Source organism: Sphaeramia orbicularis, chromosome 17, assembly GCF_902148855.1.
Source record: "Sphaeramia orbicularis chromosome 17, fSphaOr1.1, whole genome shotgun sequence".
Classification (NCBI taxonomy): Eukaryota; Metazoa; Chordata; class Actinopteri; order Kurtiformes; family Apogonidae; genus Sphaeramia; species Sphaeramia orbicularis.
The window spans coordinates 35,560,688-35,582,067 of record NC_043973.1 but is presented as its reverse complement, the minus strand read 5'-3'; the positions used below and the strand labels follow the sequence as shown (position 1 = coordinate 35,582,067).

At 37.8% G+C, this 21,380-nt stretch overlaps 2 protein-coding genes across 5 annotated transcripts in view; one reads left to right on the top strand and one right to left on the bottom strand.

Moving 5' to 3' along the window:
• The window catches only part of LOC115436838 (TSC22 domain family protein 2-like), a 36,328-nt gene extending 30,495 nt beyond the window's left edge, over positions 1–5,833 (top strand). For both annotated transcript variants that reach the window (XM_030159798.1, XM_030159797.1), the window contains 2 exons: positions 2,704–2,755; positions 3,834–5,833. In XM_030159798.1, coding sequence (XP_030015658.1) covers positions 2,704–2,755; positions 3,834–4,247 — 466 coding nt within the window. In that variant the 3' untranslated portion in view covers positions 4,248–5,833. The remainder of the gene's footprint in view (positions 1–2,703; positions 2,756–3,833) is intronic.
• Positions 5,834–9,193: 3,360 nt separating this feature from the next.
• LOC115436840 (UAP56-interacting factor) lies at positions 9,194–21,379 on the bottom strand. 3 transcript variants are annotated; one of them, XM_030159802.1, is made up of 9 exons: positions 21,203–21,379; positions 20,890–21,033; positions 20,629–20,792; positions 18,204–18,352; positions 16,921–16,993; positions 14,779–14,834; positions 13,077–13,151; positions 12,829–12,955; positions 9,194–9,747 (listed from the first exon to the last, which is right to left on the bottom strand). In XM_030159802.1, the coding sequence occupies exons 1-9, from the start codon at positions 21,273–21,275 to the stop codon at positions 9,646–9,648; spliced, it is 963 nt and encodes a 320-aa protein (XP_030015662.1). In that variant the 5' UTR covers positions 21,276–21,379; the 3' UTR covers positions 9,194–9,645. The 3 variants fall into 3 exon arrangements, with proteins under 3 accessions (XP_030015662.1, XP_030015661.1, XP_030015663.1); XM_030159801.1 differs by having other exon boundaries at positions 20,629–20,795; positions 20,893–21,033; XM_030159803.1 differs by having other exon boundaries at positions 9,194–9,744; positions 20,629–20,795; positions 20,893–21,033.
• Between the last annotated feature and the right edge of the window lies 1 nt (position 21,380).

The following is a 21,380-nucleotide window of genomic DNA, read 5'->3' as shown; positions in this document are numbered from 1 at the left end:
TCCAGCCCACCAATGGGTCCAGTCTGGCCCCTGGGATGAATTTGTGAAATGCAAAAATGACACTGAAGATATTAATCATTTTAGTTCAGGTTCCACATTTAATCTCAAGTGGGTCGGATCAGTAAAATACTATCAGAATAATCTACGAATACACACAACTCCACATTTTTATCTTTGTAAATGTAAAAATTTTACTGTATTTACACTAAAACAAACTAACATTTCACAAAAACATGAATAACCTGAACAAATATGAACATTTTAAAATGTCTGAAGTGCAAGTTTCATTTAATTCTGCCTGTTATTAAACGTTTGGTGTATTTGTTGATCCACTGTGATCTGTAAGTTGTAATGCACATGTGTAAACGATAAACTGAGACATACACTACCAGTCAAAAGTTTGGACTCACCTGTTTTTTCTCTATTTTCATGACTATTTATGTTGTAGATTCTCACTGAAGGTATCGAAACTATGAATGAACACGTGGAATTATGTTGTTTAAAAAAAGTGTGACATAATTCAAAGCGTGTTTTATAATTTAGATTCTTCAAAATAGCCACATTTTGCTTTTATTACTGCTTTTGCACATTCTTGGCGTTCTCTTGGTGAGCTTCATGAGGTAGTCACCTGAAATGTTTTCCAAAAGTCTTGAAGGAGTTCCCAGTGATGCTGAGCACTTGTTGGCCATTTGTGGTCCATCTCATGCCATTTAAATGAGGAGGTGAGTCCAAACTTTTGACTGGTAGTGTAATATCATTAAAATTGCACTTAGTTTTCTTAAGAAATTTCAGTTTGTTCATGATAGTCACATTATTTTAAAGGACAGTTGACAGATGTAAACATTTTGATCGCATAATTGTGCTTTTTTCACTCTAAAACAGAGGAAAGTTTGGAGTCGACATTATTTATCTATTACACTGGGTTACAAAAAAATGTTTTTTGCAAGTTGCCTAAGTTTTTTCAACTGAATTAGGACCATTTTGCACCGCTAAATCCAAAAATGACATCTGTTTTTCTCAGTCAGGTCAGGTTTTTTTTGCTAATTTGATTTTGAAAAATTTGATCTTCTCACAAAATTGATTACATTTTTGTGACTTTATCAGTTGATTTTTTTATATAGTTCTCACCCAAAATAGGTTTTAAGAGAAAAAAAATCATTTTCTAACAGGATTCCTGTTAGGTACAATGGTGTATTCACCGCAGATGTAGCAGAATACATCAGGCTTATTTTTGCAAGATCTTCTAGTTGAAGCCATTTCATTCATCTGTAATATTAAAAAAAACATTAATCATAAATTGGCAAAAGTAAAATCTTCAGAACTCGTTTATTGCAAGAAATATGAAAGAATTTTGTATCATATGATGTGAAAACGCCCATAAATGTAAGCAAAAATGTTAAAAAGCCAATATGTAGCATAGTTCAGAAAGTTGACCTGATTGAGCAAAATTAATGTGATTTTTGGATTCAGCACACCAAAATTATCCTAAATCAGCTCAAAAAACTTCAACAATAAATTTGTTGTTGACCAGTGCTATTCTTTCACTGGTCCGGCCCACTGCAGATCAGATTTGGCTGAATGTGGAACTGAACTAACATGAGTTTGACTTAAGGGTTCAAACAAAAAAATGAAACGTGTGCACGTGTGTTATTGTTCCTTGTTTCTCCTCAAAATGAGCGTTTATTGGATGGTCACGGTGCGTGGACCCCCCCCCCCCCCACACACACACACACACTCGTCTCCACAGGACTGCACAGTTCCTCCAGTTCCAGTCAGTATAAAGCAGGCGGGGCCACAGACACATGCTCTCCGCCTCCTGTCAGCTCCTCTCTCTCCTCCACTCGTGGGTTCGTGTTTCAGTTTTCTAAATGTGTCCACGGTGCGTGCGCCACAGAGCCTCCGCTGCGCCACTGTGGCCTCTTTACGCACAGGACTGGACCCAGACACACGGACGGACGGACAGACAGACCATGCCGTGCACGTTTTCCTTCAAGCCGCCGTGCTGCCCCGGGCATCTGCACCGGCGGACGACCCACGAGCCTCTGCTGTACCGCCGGACGCACCCCAGGTACCGACAGGCGAACACGGGGACGCGCAGCCGCTCCGTTACGCACGGTCATCTCCGACCACCTGCTGCTTCCGCGACTCGAAACCCTGACGGTTATTCGATGAAATCCAGCAAAAACATTCGTTAGAATCTTATCTGATCTTTGGCTTTGCTCCACAAACGCCCGGTGTTGCGACAATACCTGACACGCAGGTTTCTTTACGCACCGCCACGCCTCCTCTGAAACGGGCAGATCCGTTCTTTACTCACAGTGGATCGGCTGTTCCTGCAGACAGGCCTCTCTGCTGTCTCTTGTAAACTGCGTGACCTGACCTACATGGCAGCGCGTGGCCCCACCAGTGTCATGACAGCCCACTTCAGATCATCTGTCCCACATTCCCGTGGGAGCTGATGGCGGTTCCTGTGATTAATTGAACCCCACTGTCATTGTCGGGTCTCATTAGCGTTTGTTTCCAGTTCCCAGTCTTCCTCAGGTTCATGTTTTTGCAGCAATCTCTTATTTTTGTGTGATTAAGTAGGAAATAAAGCAGAGAATGATGGTGCCCAAAAAAGGCCTGAAATTCTGCAGCACATCCTGAAACTAGTTCCTGTGCTCTGACCTTTATCTGTCTTTTCTCTTTTTTTTTTCTCCACAGTGCCTCCGGAACCAATGTTGTTGCCATTGATAATAAAATAGAACAGGCAATGGTGAGTAATTGATCACTCAGACACACATATACACACTAACACAAAAAACAGTCATGTTGTTGTCAGAGGAAAATATTTTGGACAGAAAATGAAAAATGAAAATTTCCAAAAACACAACAAAATAAAATTGAGGAAAAAAATAAGTTAACCCTTTCATGCATGAATTGTGAGAACCTTAGTCAAGATTTTTTTTCCTGAGTGTTTTTATTACTCTTTAGGCTTGAAAAAAAAAAAAAACAATGCAGTTGAATTTTTTAATGACCCTATTGTTCATGGAGTTGCAAAAATGTCCACTCAGCTGGAGACCCTGTGTTTAATTTCTGAAGCAAAGAAACATGTATTTACTGGTATACTGTATGAAAACTATGAAAAAAGAACATTCTAATGTTGCTAATCTGATGTTTTCTCACATTTTAACATACTCTAATACTGGTCATTATGCACCACATGGAGATAATATGCAAAAATGAAAAACTTTTTGTTGTTAACTACAGTCTAATAACAATAACAAGCAATTGATTTACACTCAAACATGTTAGATCAGGTTTATTAAATAACAGTATGAATTACAGTGGATGGGATGGTGCATAAGTGTCCACTGTGTTGGCTGATATGAAACTAAAACAACAAAATCTATGAATATACAAGAGAACAGCTGGAGAGGAACTGACCACTGGAGTGACCACTGTGCATGAAAGGGTTAAAATAAAATAACTTTGCACTATATGGATCTGTTTACTGCAAATGCATTCTTTCACCTTTTCAGCTCCTGTAAGCTAATAAACAAACTAAAAATTAAACAGAAACTAGTCAGTTATGCAAAATCAAACAAAAATATTCTAAAAGCACTCATAAAGATGATTAAAACTTGAGATTTCCCAGTAATAATTGTGTCAGTACTCAGTTGCAGTGTCTGTACAGCTGCAGTGCCTTCTTATAGAGCATGTATGTGGCCTTCAGCCTGTGCTGTTCCTTCATGTCCTTGTCCTTGCTTGGCTGACACATCAGTCAGCTTCATTATGGCTCTGCTCCCACTGACCCACAGCCACATTTCATGTCACGCTCTTCTCTGCTGCAGGACCTAGTGAAAAGCCATCTGATGTACGCAGTGCGCGAGGAGGTGGAGGTCTTAAAGGAGCAGATCAAAGAGCTGTTCGAGAGGAACTCTGTGCTGGAGAGGGAGAACTTCGTGTTGAAATCTCTGGCCAACAGCGAGCAGCTGTCTCAGCTGTCGGCGCAGACGGCCAGCAGCTCCAGCGGCACCACCCCTCCACAGCAGCAAGGCCTCAGCCAGCCCCCCCAGACCCAGCCGCCGGCCCAGACCCAGCTGCCGGCCCAGACCCAGCCCCAGCCCCAGCCTCTGCCTCAGCCTCCGCTTCAGCCGCCGCAGTCCCACGGCCAGCTCCAACACCACCCCAAACCCCAGCAGCTCCAGACTCAGCCTCAGCTCGACCCCGGCCAACAACTGCAACCCAACGTCACCTCCGCTTGAAGTGCATCTGCCCCGCCTCGCAACGGGCACAAAAAACAAGAGCGTCGTCTCTATTACAGTTAGTGTATGTGAAATTTAAAAAGAAGAAAAAAAAAAACAAACTTTTGTCTTCTTAGCCACCAGCTTGACCACAAAGTACAGTGCATGTGTGTGTGTGAGCGTGTGTCTGGGTGAGATATCAAGCAAAAGCAAGTGTGACTGCGAATCGGTGTCGGAATGTAAGTGTGTATGCATCTGTACTGTGGGCCTTTCCAGTGTTAATGCAATCATTGAGAGAGAGACAGACGTAGACAGAGAGAGAGTGTGTAGAGGCAGAGTATCGGGGAAGGTCAGGCTTTTTTTAAATCCGCTGGCGACGTTTCAGCACGGGCTGATCGACTGACTGACTGACTGCTGGGTCCGAGCGTGTGAGGAGGATGCCTTTTCTTGGACGAGGTCTGAGCCGACCTGACCCGAAACCTGCTCAAACTGTGGGCGTGGACGGGGGAGGGGAGGGCGGAGGGGTTCACCGCTGCCGCCGCCGCCTCCACCTCCTCCCATTAAGGGACAAACGGAGTGATTGTCAAAAGAGAGCGATATTTTTTTAAATGAGATAATTTGAGTGGGTTAAGGGGGTATTTTTAGCCTTGCTGTTTCATGTTGTAAAGTAAGAAGTGGGAGAGAGTTTCTGGAGAGCCACCGCTGCCGTTACTTTTACATCAAGTCCAACCTTTGCATCAGTCTTTTTGAGTTCTACTGTTAAGTGTTTTATTTATTACAGGGCTGCTATTTCCATAAATGAACAATTTCCTGAATCGTGTTTAAACAGTAGCCCATTGGATTGTTTTCTCTCTTCTTTTACAGTGTTTTGGATGATTGGTTCCCGAGGGCAATGCTTTATGTTAAAAATGTAGGCAAATTAAATTCTGACAAATGTTGAACACTAAAATAAAAAATAAAAAAAAAATATGCTGCAGTTGCCAATTCAAAGCTTAAGTCACGATCCAGTATGAATGTAAAGTATTAAGAGCCTTGATGGGTGACTCTTCACCTGCTGACATCAAATCTTAACGCGGAGAAGGCATTCAATGAAGACTTCGATTCTGTTGGTAGTTTATCTAAAGGTGAATTAGTATTCCTTACTTATTTCTTTTCTTTCGATGTTTTTCCTGAGGGGGCCAGGGGGAAAAGCTGTGAAATCATTCAACCTACTTTGTAACCAAAGATGCAAAGCTGTGTAAATTGATTATTTTTAAATGCACACTCATGTATTTTTTTTTTTTTTTTTTTTGTTACTTCCTCCTTCACAAAATATTTTGTTGCTGTTCGGCATGTTCTGCATGATCTGTAATCTTCAAACCACTTTCTTACCTCATTTTTATTCAGCACTCTTATTGTAAGATAGTCTGTGAACAGTGTAAATGGGGAAAATGATGCAGAGCAGTTGGCAAGAGAGAAAAAAATAACCTAGTGTTACTGACACTAGTCACAGAAAATGAAGTGAGCCATGTTTTGTTCATTTAAATGGTGTTTGAATTTCATATGCCAATAGTTTTGTTACATTGCAAATTTTAATGTATTTAAATAAAAGCAATATTCAGATTCCAGAGGTAGTCTGGGTTTTGTTTCCATACATTTTTCCAGTGTTATTTGGAGACACTTTAGAAAGAATGTTTACTGTTGATATAGATTTATTCAAGCTGAAATTGTCTGATATAGCACTGATTTTTTTTATTTTTTTTTTATCGTTCATGAACCTGGTAGAAACATTTAAAGCAAGGATGTCACTCACTTTAGTTCAGGGTCCACATACAGACCAGTATGATGTCAGGTGGGTCAGACCAGTAAAATAACATACCCTATAAATAATGTCAACTCCAAACTTTGTTTCAGAATGAAAAAAGTAAATATTTGTTCTGAAAATATTTACATCAACAAACGATCGCTTAAAAAATGTGTAAAAAAAAAAAAAAGTGCAATTTTAAAAATATGTCTCAGTTTCTCATTTACACACGTGCATTACAACTTACAGATCAGTGGATCTACGACACAAAACATTTAGTAACAGGCAGAGTATTGTTATAATTGCACTTAAGACATTTCATGTTCATATTTACTCAGGTTAATCACTTTTTTTGTGAAAAGAGTTTGTAAATGTGCACATTTTCATGTAACTTCTTCAACTAAAAGTGAATCATTTGGAGTTGTCATTATTAAAAGGTAATTATGACTGTTTTCCTGGTCTGACCCATGGAAAAACTATTAGATCATCAAAAGTCATCAAAAACAATGGTTATGCAATCCAGTCCTAACTCCTGTGTGTATCATGTGACTAAAACAGACAGAAAAGAAAACATGGAATGTCTAAAAGCACCGTTTTTGTCAGTATGTCATAGATATTGATGAAAGAACTGAAGTAATTTTGGTTTTTATCAAGAAAACATGGAAAATGGATAGATATCAGCTTTTAAATTAAACTCTTATTAGCTACTTTTGTTGTTATTATATTTGTCCAAACAAATGGACCTTTAGTTGAACCAGGAATTAAAATGAACAAGAAATTAAAAAAAACAAGGGTGGTCTAATAATTTTCTCCACAAACTGTATTGTGGCCCCTGAACTCAAATGAGTTTAACATCCTTAACTGTTAATATCTCAGCAGGTCACAAATTCATCCCAAGGGGCCGGATTGGACCCTGTAGTGGGCCAGTTTTGGCCCCTGGGCTGTATGTTTGACACTTCTGATGAGAAGGGTCAGTTGTAATACTGCATATTTATGAAACATCCACATTACAGAGGGCGTGGGATTGATTCCAGTGGGCTTTTGTGTGAAATTTATATGTTCTCCCAATGTCTGGTTCTCTTTGGGAGAACCTACACAAACACATGCACTAACACACAGGTGTCAAACATGCGGCCCGGGGGCCAAATCCGGCCCGCTAAAGGGTCCATGTTAGTTTGTTTTAGTGTAAATACAGTAAAATGACAGGAAAACTTTCACATTTACAAAGACAAAAATGTGGAGTTGTGTGTATTCGCAGATTATTCTGATAGTATTTTACTGATCCGACCCACTGGAGATTAAATGTGGAACCTGAACTAAAATGATTAATATCTTCAGTGTAATTTTTGCATTTCACAAATTCATCCCAGGGGCCAGACTGGACCCATTGGTGGGCCGGATTTGGCCCCCGGGCCGCATGTTTGACACCTGTGCTTTAAGTACTTGGAACAATTTTTTGTCGACTTTCAAATTAAACTTCTTGTGCATTTGCTCTTCCCCAAGTAATCTTTGACCATTCAGTAGAATATGATGGTCTGTATTTTACATTTTTCAGTTAAAATCAGGTCATTTCTTATATTTAATTTATTGATCATGTAGACCACAGTTGTCAAACATGTGGCCCGGGGGCCAAATCCGGCCCTTGGGATGAATTTGTGAAATGCAAAAATTACACTGAAAATATTAACAGTCCTTTAATTTCAGGTTCCACATTCATAACAATTCAATCTCCAGTGGGTCAGACCAGTCAAATACTGTCATAACCATAGAAATAATGACAACTCCAAACTTTTCTCTTTGTAAATGTAATTATTTTCATGTATTTACACTAAAACAAAGTATAATTTCGCAAAAAAAAATGTGAATAACCTGAACAAAGATGAACAACCTGAAATGTCTTAAGAGAAATAAGTACAATTTTAACAAAATTGTCTGTTATTAAATGTTTTGTGTGTTTGTAGATCCACTGTGATCTGTAAGTTCTAATGTACATGTGGAAATGACAAACTGAGGCAGAATATTATTAAAATTACTTATTTTTTCAGTTTGTTCATGTTATTCACATCTTTTGAAAGGATAATTTGTAGATGTAAACCTTTTCATAATGTAAATTTACTTTTTTCGCTCTAAAACATAGAGAAAAGTTTGGAGTTGACATTATTTCTGTATTATTCTGTTATTATTTTACTGGTCCGGCCCACTGCAGATCAAATTTAACTGTATGTGGAACTGAACTAAAATGAGTTTGACAGCCCTGCACTAATAGGTTAATTAATCAATCAAAATCCCCCATGAGTGTGAGTGTGACTATGAATGTTTTTTTATCTGTGTATTCCAGTCCTGTGATGAGCTGGTGACACATCCAGGGTGAACCCCACCTTCATCTGACAGTAGCTGGGATAAGCTCCCACAGTCCTGCAGTTCAGAAAATTAATGAATTCTCTATATTCTAAGAGTATGAGAAAATAATTACAGTTTGATGTTATGTGTGAGAGTACATAACATTACTGATGCAAATGTTAAATTAACTTTAGGTCACATCTTGAAAGTACCAGAGCTCTGATGCCCTTTAACCTCTTTAGCTGAAAAAATTATATTAATATTCATCTACTATAAAAATATAATAAATGAGGACAATGGATGTTTTCTTCAACTTTTGCTCAAAGTTTAGACCCTAATGTTAATAAAAGTGCATCAAAAGTGTATTTTAGTGCAAACTTCAATATTAAAACATGATTTTTAATCTTTGTGGGGTGAAATATACACTATTAAAAATCTCCAGCATGAACAATTAATTTATGCATATTATTGTCAATCCGGCCGAAAAAAAAAAAAAACAGTCGAGGATAAAAAAAAATCTAATTTCTCTTTCAGTTTGTTACAGTTTCCTCAGGCATAGTAATAGATACAATATTTTAGACAATGGGAATAGATTCTGTGAGGTCTCTAAATGTCCACAGACACCAAGAACATCCATATGAACCTTATTATTGTGAAGTAATTCTTCATTTACTTTGGGTATGTCTTTTTAGGTGTTTTTCCCCTGAAAATATGGTCAGGGTTTAACAGGTTAATTGACAGAGCTGACTGGTTTTATTTCACAGCCAGATGGCGCTGTTTATCCACAAAAAGAGGAAAATAAAAACCTGGTTTGTGTCAGTGTGAAACAGATTTCTCACCAAAGTCTGAAAGAGACATTTTTATTTGAATGTACAAAACAATTCTCAAAAATCTCAAAAAAGGTATTGAGAACATACGTGCAAATACACAGCAGTCCTCTGAAAAGAAATACTTCCAAGCATTCCTCATTAGTGTCAACGGTATCATGTCCAAAAGAGGACCATAACCCTCCCTTTGCCAGTACAGGACATCCACAAGACAAACATCTGAGCACGACACCGACTATTAATGCTTTTTTTTTTTTTTTTTTTTTTCACAAACCGTCCTTCATCGACATCAGTTCATCAGTTGTGCACCTTGTACTCGTTTGATCCGCAGTCGCTCTCCTTTCCGTCAGCAACCGGTGGGTAAAATACCACGTCCCAGCCATCGGTAGGGTGGGGTGGGGGGGGGGGGGGGTCGGTGTGTGGGTCTGATCGGGACACAGGGGGCTTCGGGGTCGTCTCTTCTTGCGGGTTAACCCACAGTAACAAATCGACTGCCTTTACTGCTTTGCGCCGTGGCGGTGCGCCGATCTTTGAGGATACGGAACCGCTCGTTTAAGGTCATGGACGTCTGCTGTGAAATGTAGACAGATACATGTACTTTATTGATCCCAAACTGGGAAATTACAGTGTAGCAGCAGCATGACGCACATTCAGTAACAATACAATACCCCGGCAAAACATGAGTAAAGAGCAAGGTTATTATCGCTAACGAAAACGAACGAAATGACGAAAACTCAAATTGAAAAAACATTTTCGTTAACTGAAATAAATAAAAACTATAATTAAAAGAAAAAAAATGATAACTAACTGAAACTGTATTGTGTGTTTACAAAACTAACTAAAACGTATAAAAATGATGGATAAAATTCCCTTAGTTTTCGTCTTTGTCAGTGTCGATATAGGATAGAACATGTGAACATTTAGTCTCAGATCAGCGGTAGAACAGAGGTGTAGAAGTCGGGAGGCCGACAGTGCAAGTATGGAAAGTTTCCGTTTCGTTTTCACGTAAGTGACGTTGTGTATGGGTCACACCCCCACCTACATTACCCCCTCCAACCTGCTCTAGGGAATTTATTTGTTCTATCCTATATCGACATTGACAAAGACGAAAACTAAGGGAATTTTATCCATAATTTTTATACGTTTTAGTTAAGTTTTGTAAACACACAATACAGTTTCAGTTATTTTTTTTTCTTTTAATTATACAGTCTACTCTCGTTAAACCGCCCGCCGTTATACCGCCATTTTCGCTCACCGCCGACCAAAACCATTGCACAAAAATCCCCAATGCATTATTCCATTAGCTACCGCCATTTCCGCCTATCGCCATCCGCCAGCCCAGTTCCATGCACAAACAACACTTATACCATTGATTTCCCGACCGTTATACCGCCAGCGTGATTGCCATCGAGTACACATAAATTTTAACAATGCACTGAAACAAACGCGCCAGACGCTGATCGCGACAAGCTACGAGTAGGTCTACGGAATGGCCACCACCGTTCATTTATCGCAGAACACTCAGTAGGTCAGGATGTCGGGAAGAGGACGTGGGATTAAGCCAAAGCTTCAAGATGATGGGGTGTCATTTCCCGACACGGTATAATAATGTTTAAAATGTTTCCCCACTTTAAATGATCCCTTACAACATAACAGAATCAAGATTTATTTAGAAACGCAATTAGAACGGGTTAACGGAGGCAGCATAGACATCATATAGTAAAGACATGCACATTATGGATGCAACCGGCTGTAACGCCATTTTCACTATACCGCCAATTTGGAACGGAAGTTGGCAGTATAACGAGAGTAGACTGTAGTTTTTATTTATTTCAGTGAACAAAAATGTTTTTTCAATTTTAGTTTTCGTCATTTCGTTCGTTTTCGTTAACAATAATAACCCTTGGTCTTTACCCATGTTTTGCTGTTATCCTACGGTACATATGTTTGTGTGTGTGCTCAGTCAGAGCCACCCTAACCCCACCCCCAAATAAAGAGTCCAGGGGAACCCACTGATTTCTTTGAATAGGATGGAGAGGAAGATAAAATATGTGAAAAAACTGAAACTAAAACTAAAACTAAACTAAAACTAAGCATTTAGAAAATAACGACAACTAATAAAAACTAGCGAACCTGCTCTAAAAACTAATTAAAACAAACTGAATTAGAGAAAAAAAAAGTCAAAACTAAATAAAACTAAACTATAATGAAAATCCAAAACTATTATAACCTTGGTAAAGAGAAATATAGTATAAGAGCAAATACTATACACTGTACTAGGGAGGTAACAATTACCGGTATAACGATAAACGGCGGTAAAATTGCAGATGGTTGGTATTACCGTTTAAATTGTAATTATCATGATAACCGTGTTTGATTACCGCACTTTAAAGGGGAAAAACCCTATGGAAAAATCTGCTTTTATGTCAAATATTTGAGTATAGTTTTAATTTAATTACAATTTTAATTTTCGATACCTAATATTTGGAACCAATATTCACTTTTAAAGTCTTTGAAAAGGTTCGTTAAGCATCTGTGTGTTATTTATGTAATAAATTATATACCTTTTTCAAATCAGATTTGATATATTTTTTTGTGTTTTCTGTCCTTTTATGTTTTTATAGTAGGTTAACCCTTTCATGCATAGTGGTCACTCCAGTGGAAAGTTCTTCTCCAGCTGTTCTCTTGTATATTCATGGGTTTTGTTGTTTTAGTTCCATATCAGCCAACACAGTGGACACTCATGTACCATCCCATACACTGACATTCAGACCATTACTGCCTTTTTGAATATCATCTCCATGAAGTTAGTAATAACTAGTATGAGAGTATGTTAAAATGTTAGAAAACAGCAGTTTAGCTGCATGAAAAATGTTTTTATTTCATAGTTTTCACACAGTATCTCATTTTCTGATGAGTTTTAAATACATGTTTTGTTTTTTTTCCTTCAAAAATTAAATGCATGGTGTCCAGCTGAGTGGACATTTTTGTAACTTCATGAAAAATAAGTTCATCAAAAAAATTTCAGTCGCATTGTTTTTTTTTTTGTTTGTTTTTTTTTAATGCCTAAAGAGGAATTTAAAAAACTCAGGAAAAAAAATCTCAACTAAGGTTCTCAAAATTCAGGCATGAAAGGGTTAAAGTGAAAAAATAATAGACAGCTGATATAGATGAAGTTGTGCTGAAAAAACAGATCCCAAACATGAGTATAGTAAACATTTGTTTATATAGTATATAAAGGCAAAATCAAAAGGACTGAAAAACAGACAAAATAGGCTCAGACCACTAAGGGTTAATATTTGAATGTTTCTGCAACAGAAGGGACATGGTGCCAATTATTTTATTTTATTATTATTATTATTTTAAATACAACTTGGTTAAATTATTTCAGTGTATGCATCAGTACTTTTTGAAAATTTTGAGCACAATTTCAATAATACCACGATAATAATGATAACTGTGATAATTTTGGTCACAATAACCATGATATGAAACTTTCATATCGTTACATCCCTACACTGCACACTATAAATTAAAAGTATAAAAAGATCTATGTAATGTAATGCAAAGAAGGAACATGTGTTTATTTGCATTAGAATACACAGATATTCACATCTGAAACCAAAAGGATCCAACTGCGCAGAAAACTCACCGGTTTCCCGACGCTGTTGATGTCGAACTGCAGAGGTACTCCTTTAGGTATTTTCTTCTCCACGGTCTCCGTTTTGACAGGAGCAGGGCTGGGGGCTGGGGGGTGCAGAGTCCAGGCGCTGGGGGGTCTGTGGACCAGCCGCACAAACAAACAGTCTGGATATTTTTTGCGTCGAATGTCATGAGGATATGGAAAATGTGCTGATTTATGTGTAAGAGACCCAGGGGTTGACATTTGGAGCTACTTACTCTGGCTGAGTTCGGGCTGTGGGGTTGTCAATCGACACAGTCAGGATTCCACTACTTGTTGTGGATGTGCGCCACCTGGTGGACAAACACCAAAAGTGTATCATCATAAAGGCAGACGCTTCCAAATTCAATCTCAAATTATAATGTAGGTTTAATAACGCTAAAAGTTGGACATATTGAACCTTAAAGAAGTGATATTTTGCTTTTTTAAATGGAATTATGCATTTTAAATCATTTCCCTGTGGTCTACATAAACTGTAAATGCTCTGCTTGGGTCTGAATTCTTCATTCATTCAACTCCACAGGTCCATCTTCAACACTATTTCTGAGTAATGACACCAGAAAAGTTGTTTTGAGCACTGGCCCTTTAAATGCAAATGCTCCACCCCTTCCAGGTTGTTGGCTGTGCTGATCTGTCCTGTTCAACCAACAACTGAACATTTTAGGTAATCGGCTCCAAGTTTGGACATATTTTCCGTTTTTACTCCAACCGTTGCTGCTGAGAAACAATTATGTTGTACTCAGAGAAATGTTCGTCAGAAGTCTTGACCTTATATGTGCAAATGTCGTGATGTAACGAGTTATAGACGAAACAATTTAGGCAGGAATTAAAACAGGTTGTAGAAATCCACTTGATTTTTTCCAAAATGAATATAAAGATAGCTTTGCAGCACCTGGAGGGTTCAAACTCAAACTGTATGAACTATTAGGGTCCAAACACACAAATAAATGAACCAAAGACTAATAAAAGTGGGTTTAGCAAAATATGAACCCTTTAATATTAAAAAAAAAAAAAAAAAAAAAAAAAAAAACTATTAAAAGAGCACAATAACCACAGAACTGTTTCAAAGACAGCAACAGAAAGAGACAATTCTGAGATGAAAATGTGTTTAACCCTTAAAAACCCACAGCTATTTTTATCGCAACTTCCAAATTATTTTTTTCATCTTTTCCACGTGATTTATCTTTTTTTTCCTTCAAGATTTTGATTTTTTCAGTCAAAATCAGGTATTTTTCTATATTCAATTTATCGACTATGTAGATGTTCATAAAAGCTCACAGTAAATTTAAAGGTTCTTAGATCAAATCAGAAAAAAATATGGAAAAAGTGACTTAACTGAATATAAAAACCAGCGTCTCTGACTACTGTCATTTGTCAAACTACATGTGTTTTACTGGTGAATCGATGCTGTAGAAGATGACGGCGTTTCCACATTCACTACGGAGCCTCCGAACGTCCAAATGGGTCATATCTGATGATAACATAAACTGCATTTTACCTCAAATATTTCTAATTAGTAGATCAACAGTAATTAAATATTTTAGATCAGGATGTATTTGGTCAGCGGTGGATGTTTGGGCCTTTAGGGGTTAAGATGTGATTTAAAAACAGGCGGTGTAGGAGCCAAATATATAGAGGCATCTAGTTCCAGAGTGTGGGATCAACCACCAGAGCCTCAGCCTTGATCTTGGAACAGCCAGAAGCTGCTGGTCAGCTGACCTGAGAGATGTTGATGGATGAGTGGTTGTAAAAGTCAGTGAGAGGTTGCAGCTAACTTTTGCCTGACATACAGAGGTCTTCTTTCCACCTCAAATGATTCATGTCCTCGGTATTTTTCCTTTCCTTAATGTGCAAAAAAAAAAAAAAAGTGTTTTCAACAACTAGAACCAAGGCAGAAATCTGAGGTCTAAGAATACTCACTGCCGAGTCCTGACTGGAGGAGAGCGAGGGTTTGGCTTTTGCACTTGGGCTTGTACCTATAAAATGGAGTGACGGACATGAAGAATAAACATACAGTTTAGGTCAGGGCTGTCAAACTCATTTTAGTTCAGTTCCACATTCAGCTAAATTTGATCTGCAGTGGGCCCAACCAGTAAAATAATAACAGAATAATATAGAAATAATGTCAACTCCAAACTTTTCTCTATGTTTTAGAGTGAAAAAAGTAAATTTACATTATGAAAAGGTTCACATCTGCAAACTATGAATAACATGAACAAACTGAAAAAAATCAGTGTAATTACCTCCGCCAAGGAGGTAATGTTTTTGCCAGGGTTTGTCTGTCTGTCTGTCTGTCTGTCCGTCCGTCCGTCCGTTAGTGTGCAGCATAACTCAAAAAGTTAAGGACAGATTTGGATGAAATTTTCAGGGTTTGTTGGAAATGGGATAAGGAAGAAATGATTAAATTTTGGTGGTGATCGGGGGTGGGGGGGCCACTGATCAGCCTTGGCGGAGGTCTGCGCTCTCCGAGTGCTTCTAGTTTTAACAATATTCTACCTCAGTTTATCATTTACACATGTACATTATAACTTAGGTTTAGGTTAGTTTATTTCAGACACACACATAATACGAAACATATGGGAAAAAAATAAATAAATAAAAATAATAATAAACAATACACAAATTAAAAAAATTATAGAAAAATAACAATAATGATAAACAATACACAAAAAAATCTAATAGAAAAAAAAGAACAACTGTTATTAACTGTTAACTTATAGATAACAGTGGATCTACAAATACACAAAACATTTTGTAACAGACAGAATATTGTTAAAATTACACCGATTTCTCTTAAGAAATTTCAGGTTGTTCACATTTTTTGCGAAATTATACTTTGTTTTAGCGTAAATACATGAAAATATTTACATTTACAAAGAGAAACATTTGCTGTTGTCATTATTACTATGTTATTCTGATTGTATTTGACTGGTCCTGCCCACTGGAGATTGAATTGGTCTGAATGTGGAACCTGAACTAAAAGGATTGTTAATATTTTAGTGTAATTTTTGCATTTCACAAATTCATCCCTAGGGCCGGACTGGACCCTTTGGCGGGCCGGATTTGGCCCCCGGGACGCATGTTTGACACCTGTGGTTTAGGTGCCTTCCGACTGCACAACACATTGTGTCCCTCCAGAAATCCACAAAATACAGTCACGGAAAAAATTCTTAGACCACCCTTGTTTTCTTCAATTTCTTGTTCATTTTAATGCCTGGTCCAACTAAAGGTACATTTGTTTGGCCAAATATAATGATAACAACAAAAACAGCTCATAAAGAGTTTAATTTAATAGCTGATATCTATCCATTTTCCATGGTTTGCTTGGCAAGAATCTGGCGATAAAATACAAATCACAATACTAGGATCATGATACGATATATCACGATACATCATGATTCTGTTAAAAAAGCAACTTTTTGTTTTTTTCTTTTCTTTTTTTTAGATTATTTCCTGGAAGAATTGAATTACACCAGAAATATGTACAAATATAAACACATTTTTATTTGATCAGAACAGTATCTAATGCTATATCACAAAATGTTTCTAATTCTCCTAGTTTCCACAGGAACTCCCATCTGCCTCTCAGACAGTGAAAAGTGCTTTTAGGATGATTCAAATAACCATTATTTAATAAAACAGTGTTAAATAATAATGAATAAAATATAAACAATAAAGAAAAACAAAAAAACAAAAATGAACCTCTGCCATATCTGCATTTGAATAAATACCTAAAAATATCTATATAGTACTTTGAAACATCGATACAGTATTGTGAAATGAAATATTGCGATATATTGCAGAACCAATATTTTCTAACAGCCCTAATCACTTCAGTTCTTCCATCAATATCTATGTCATTGTACTGCCAAAAAGTGCTTTTATTCATTCTGTTTTCTTTTCAGTCTGTTTTAGCCAGATGACACACAGGAGTTAGGACTTGATTACATAACCATTGTTTTTGATGACTTTTGCTGGTCTAATAAGTTTTTACGTGACTGTACGTCTATCAGTACATGTGCTGAACTTCTAAAAGCCATGTCTTATAAGAACTTCATGTACCTTCAGTCCTCTGCGAAACAGAAATGTGGCCTGGCGTGCTTCCCTCTGAGTCTGCTGGACAGGTGGCAGCGGTCTGCACAAGAAAAACAGGATTACAGTTGATGTCTATCAAATAGTACTGTGTGTACTGCTGTACTCACCTTGAGGTCTGTCTTATGAAACAGATGATTTATGAATACTTTTTAACCAGCACACTTCCATGTATGAACTTCATTTTGTTGTGAATGTGTTTTACACAGTAATGTCTCAAATCTCTGCAGAAACAAAGCTGAGGATACTCGTGCTGAAGTTGTCTTGGTCACGATTTCCACAGTTCTTCTGCTACAGCGATGGTAAACTGTCCACTGTTCAACTTTAGATTTTTTGTCTGTTCACTAGATTTTGACATGAATGTGTGTGTGAATGCACTTACATTTAAAACTCTAAACTTGTGTGTATTGAGACTTCATCAAGACTAATTATCAGAGCTTAATTTATAAAGTGAGAGGTGCCGGAACGCAGAAGGGGGGTGGTGGATCTGGCGACACAAAACAGGGGTGGAGGTAACACGACAGTCTAAAACGCTTCATGTAAAAAAGCTTAACGTAGCTTAATATGTGAAAACTGCGATCAATCATCACCAAATATAATTAATAAATTGTCTGTGTCTCTTTCTCTCTCTCTTGTATACAAATTGTCAAAACAGAGTGAATGACTGGACTCAAACGTGCGGTGCCTAACAAGGCTTAACGTGGGCAGCATTCATAATATTGGGGTTTTCATTTTAATTTTTGCAGAGGTGAAAGTGGACATGATTAGAGATGTCCATGCATAATTTGGTGATGACTGATCACTGTTTTCGAACATTAAGCTTTTTTTCTATAATGTGCACCTATGGAGAAGAAAATTTTAATGCATATAGCATCCAGAAAAGTGGGGTTTTCTTTTTGATTTCAGGAGAGGTGAAGGTGGGCATGACTAGAGATGTGAAATCTGATTATAATTGATCACAGTTTTCGGAAATTTAGCTGCGTGAAGCTTTTTAAACTGTCCCCGTTACGTCCGCGTTTCCCTTAAAATTTCCCTTAAAATGCATCTGAATACAAGATTTTTGTGTAACTTTGATGGGGAACAAAGATTAACAAGACAGATAACAATAAACATTTTTTTTCCCCATTTAGGCTATTTATTTTTTCATAGAGGTGCCGGATCCTGATCTGGCTGGATCAGGCTCAAATTAAGCCCTGCTTGTTTATATTCAAATATACTGGAGTTTATAGACATGCAGGGACGTCCACTTTTACCTCCGTCGCAGCTGAAACGGTCTCCTGACTCCTGTTGCGCTCTGGCCTCTCTGTGGCTCGGCCTGTCTGTAGGGCCGTCTCTGGACCTCTGGCTTCCTGTACTGGGCTTCAGTGTGTTGAATGAAGGGCCTTGTTCTCTGTCTTGCTTTCTAAAAAAAAAAAAAAAAAAAAAAAGGAGGTGGAGGTGACAACCTTTAGAGAAAATACGATGAACAGCAGAAGTCACTCGAGGCAAATGATATTTCAGGGCTGTGAAACTGAAATTGAACTGGCATCCACAAATTATACACAGCGAAGGCAAACACGAGGTGAAAAAGTTCCTCCAGTTATGTGAAGTAGATACCAGGAGGAGTATTTAATGAAACAAGTTTTCTGTTGCGAGATAACATGATGTCTGTTGCCAGGCAACCAAATGTGAAAAAAACATAGCCTCTGGGTGTGATGAAGGTCGGGCAGATTTGGTTCAGTAAAACAAGGAGAGGAGTTAGACTGTAGGAAGGAATAGTAGCTTTTGCTGCCAAGGAAACAAACAATACAGAAGCACAAGTATTTTACAAGTGTCTTCTTCACTGGAGACAAAGTTTTGATTGTAATCTAATGCTGACAAAAGGTCACTCAGGGGATGATTAGCCTTCAGCATAACAGATTACATATCATGATTAACCATTATTCAGTTTTTCGTGGCTAGGATTGTTTTGTCTTGTTCTACTTTTTATTATTGATTTTACTTCTATTTAATGGGCTGTTTGTTCGGCTGATACTGAGGTTAAGATGACTCAGAGAGAGCAGAGATGTGTGTTATTTTAAGGAGTACTTAGTCAATGATGATAGGCAGTTAAAAAGGCACTGAAGGTAATATTAACACAGTAATATTGCAACTCCACATAATAGCAGCGTCATGATGTCAAGCTTCATCTTCTAATCTTCATGTACCAAATTTCTTGGTTTCTGTTACATTTCCACAATAAGAACTGGGACCAGCTTCACAAAAGCAGACGTTGGCTACAGCTTATATTCAACCATGAGTCAGACTTCACACAGATGTCTAACCTTTTCCACTTGGCTGTATGAATAAATGACTTGAATTCTGACTCTTCAAACTAAAAAACATGACCCAGTTTACTCTAGAAGAAAACATTTTTACTGAAAGTATTTCATTTATTTGGATCTCCATTAGCTTTGGCCATTGCTATTCTTCCTGAAGTCCACACCCAACACAATTATCTTTTCACTGCAGTACACAAAGTAAATGTTAATATTTACAAAATATTTTCCTAGCAACTTTAAGGTACTGTAAAAGTAAGGTAAAATATATGAAAAAAAAAAAAAAGTCTGTAAAAAATATGCAAAGCTCTGCAATTTGTGCTGCTAGGTGACCCACAAAAAGAACAATAATTAAAAAAAAAAAAAAAAACACATGGTAGTATATGACATTGTGAAATATTGTGGATTATTTGTTATTAACATTATGTTTAGTGACATATTGACATTGCTGACAAATGACCAGTCGTTACGTTTTACTCTCAGTTTAACCATTGTTGGAAACATTTGATGATGTTATCACCTTACTGAATATATAACATACAACTAGTCAATTTTAAACATTTTAACGTAGAATTGTTACCCTTCATAGCTTAAATGTGTGAGGGCTTCAGTCAGGGTCAAGATAACTAACTAGATAATTAAGTCTCCTTCTCACTCTGTTTTCAATAGTTTCCCTGCGTTTTGTACAGAAATGATAAGCTATTAATATGAACATTTACTCTTGCATACAATTAATTGTTTTGAGCGTGTGAACAGCTTACTTCTTAGATGAAGCCCTGGATATAAAGGTCATGTATTCACAACTTTGGGTCAATTAGAATATGCCCAAGATGGCTGTCAGCTACCCTCAGACTGGTGTCAGTTTCGAGGTGATGATGATTTTACTTTATTTATCTGAGTTGTCTAAATTATGTTGCAGTATTGCTATCATGGTAACAAAGGTAAGTTAGCCTGGGGTGGGCCTACATTTTAGGCATAAAACAAGCCAGACTTGGGCAATGCAGTAGCCAAATGGATAGGTCAAACACCTTATGGGTGGACAACTGTCCCACTGCCCTGAGCAGTGACCCCTGGTTGGTGGTACCATTTGTTGCATGACACTCCTCCTATTCATGTTTCTTAAATTTCTGTCTCTTGCCACTTTCCAATATACTGTAAAGGCAAAAAAAAAATCTGAAATCTGGCTCTCTTTAGGTGCTGTCTATCTTGCATTTGTTATTAAAATTATTATTATTTTTTTTTTATTTAACACCATAGATCAGTGTTACATACCTTTAATATGCAGACCGCTGTGACCATTTCATTTTGAGTCTAGAGTTAACCTTAGGTATACATCAGAGGCATGTGTGGCTTGCTGTGTTTTGTAGTATGGCTCCAGTACCTGGGTTGCTGCTGCTCTGTTCAGTGTACCAAGTCGTTTCAGGAGGGCAGTTGGCCTCCTGGCTGCCAGTCCAGTAATAACCCCCTGTCCTCGTCGTCGTCCTGGAGGAAGTGGGGGTACCCTTCTGTTCCTTAACTTAGCTGCTCCTCTTTGAGAGAAACCCCCTCCTGGTGAGAGTCACATGAAATCAGATTTTTACCAAAACTCATATTTAACTACATAAGTGCATGAAATAAAACAGCAGTGGGCAGGCTGAGTGACCACCTCTCTGAACTGGTCCTGCAGTCCTCGATGAGACTCCCTTTCCCTGGATTAAATGGCCTTTCTTCTTGACTGGTCGACGGTTCAGGTTGGCCTGCCTCCTTTTCAACTGTTGCTCTTTTTTGTTCAACCGAATAATGTCATCTGTCAAAAATAGTTTCACAACAACCCAAGATAAACAACAGTGATCTGTGTATCTGTGCATCTAGCCAGACAGCTGCTGACAACCTCCTACGAGTTTGTAGTAGTTAGCAGCTGTTAGCTAGCTAGCAGTACTGTTTTGTAGCATAAACGCTAGCTTTTAAGGCCTTACCTAATGACATGTCGACTTTATCTGGAACCGCTATCTTTTTCCCATGACCTGCTGCGCTCCCACTTCTATTCATACTTTAAATTAGCAAAAAAAACGACACCGAATGCAACAAAAACTAAACTAGCAGATTTGCTGCTAGTCGTTCGTCCCTTTTGAAGCTACGCTTTGGACCTCCTCT

Bases quoted from the DNA above. Each gene is read 5' to 3' on its own strand.
- LOC115436840 (XM_030159802.1), bottom strand. From the start codon at position 21,275: ATGAATAGAAGTGGGAGCGCAGCAGGTCATGGGAAAAAGATAGCGGTT. The intron at 18,353-20,628 runs GTACTGGAGCCA...TTTTTTTTTTAG, and splicing joins ACAGAGCAGCAGCAACCCAG to AAAGCAAGACAGAGAACAAG. The intron at 12,956-13,076 runs GTAAGTAGCTCC...GCTGGTCCACAG, and splicing joins ACAGCCCGAACTCAGCCAGA to ACCCCCCAGCGCCTGGACTC.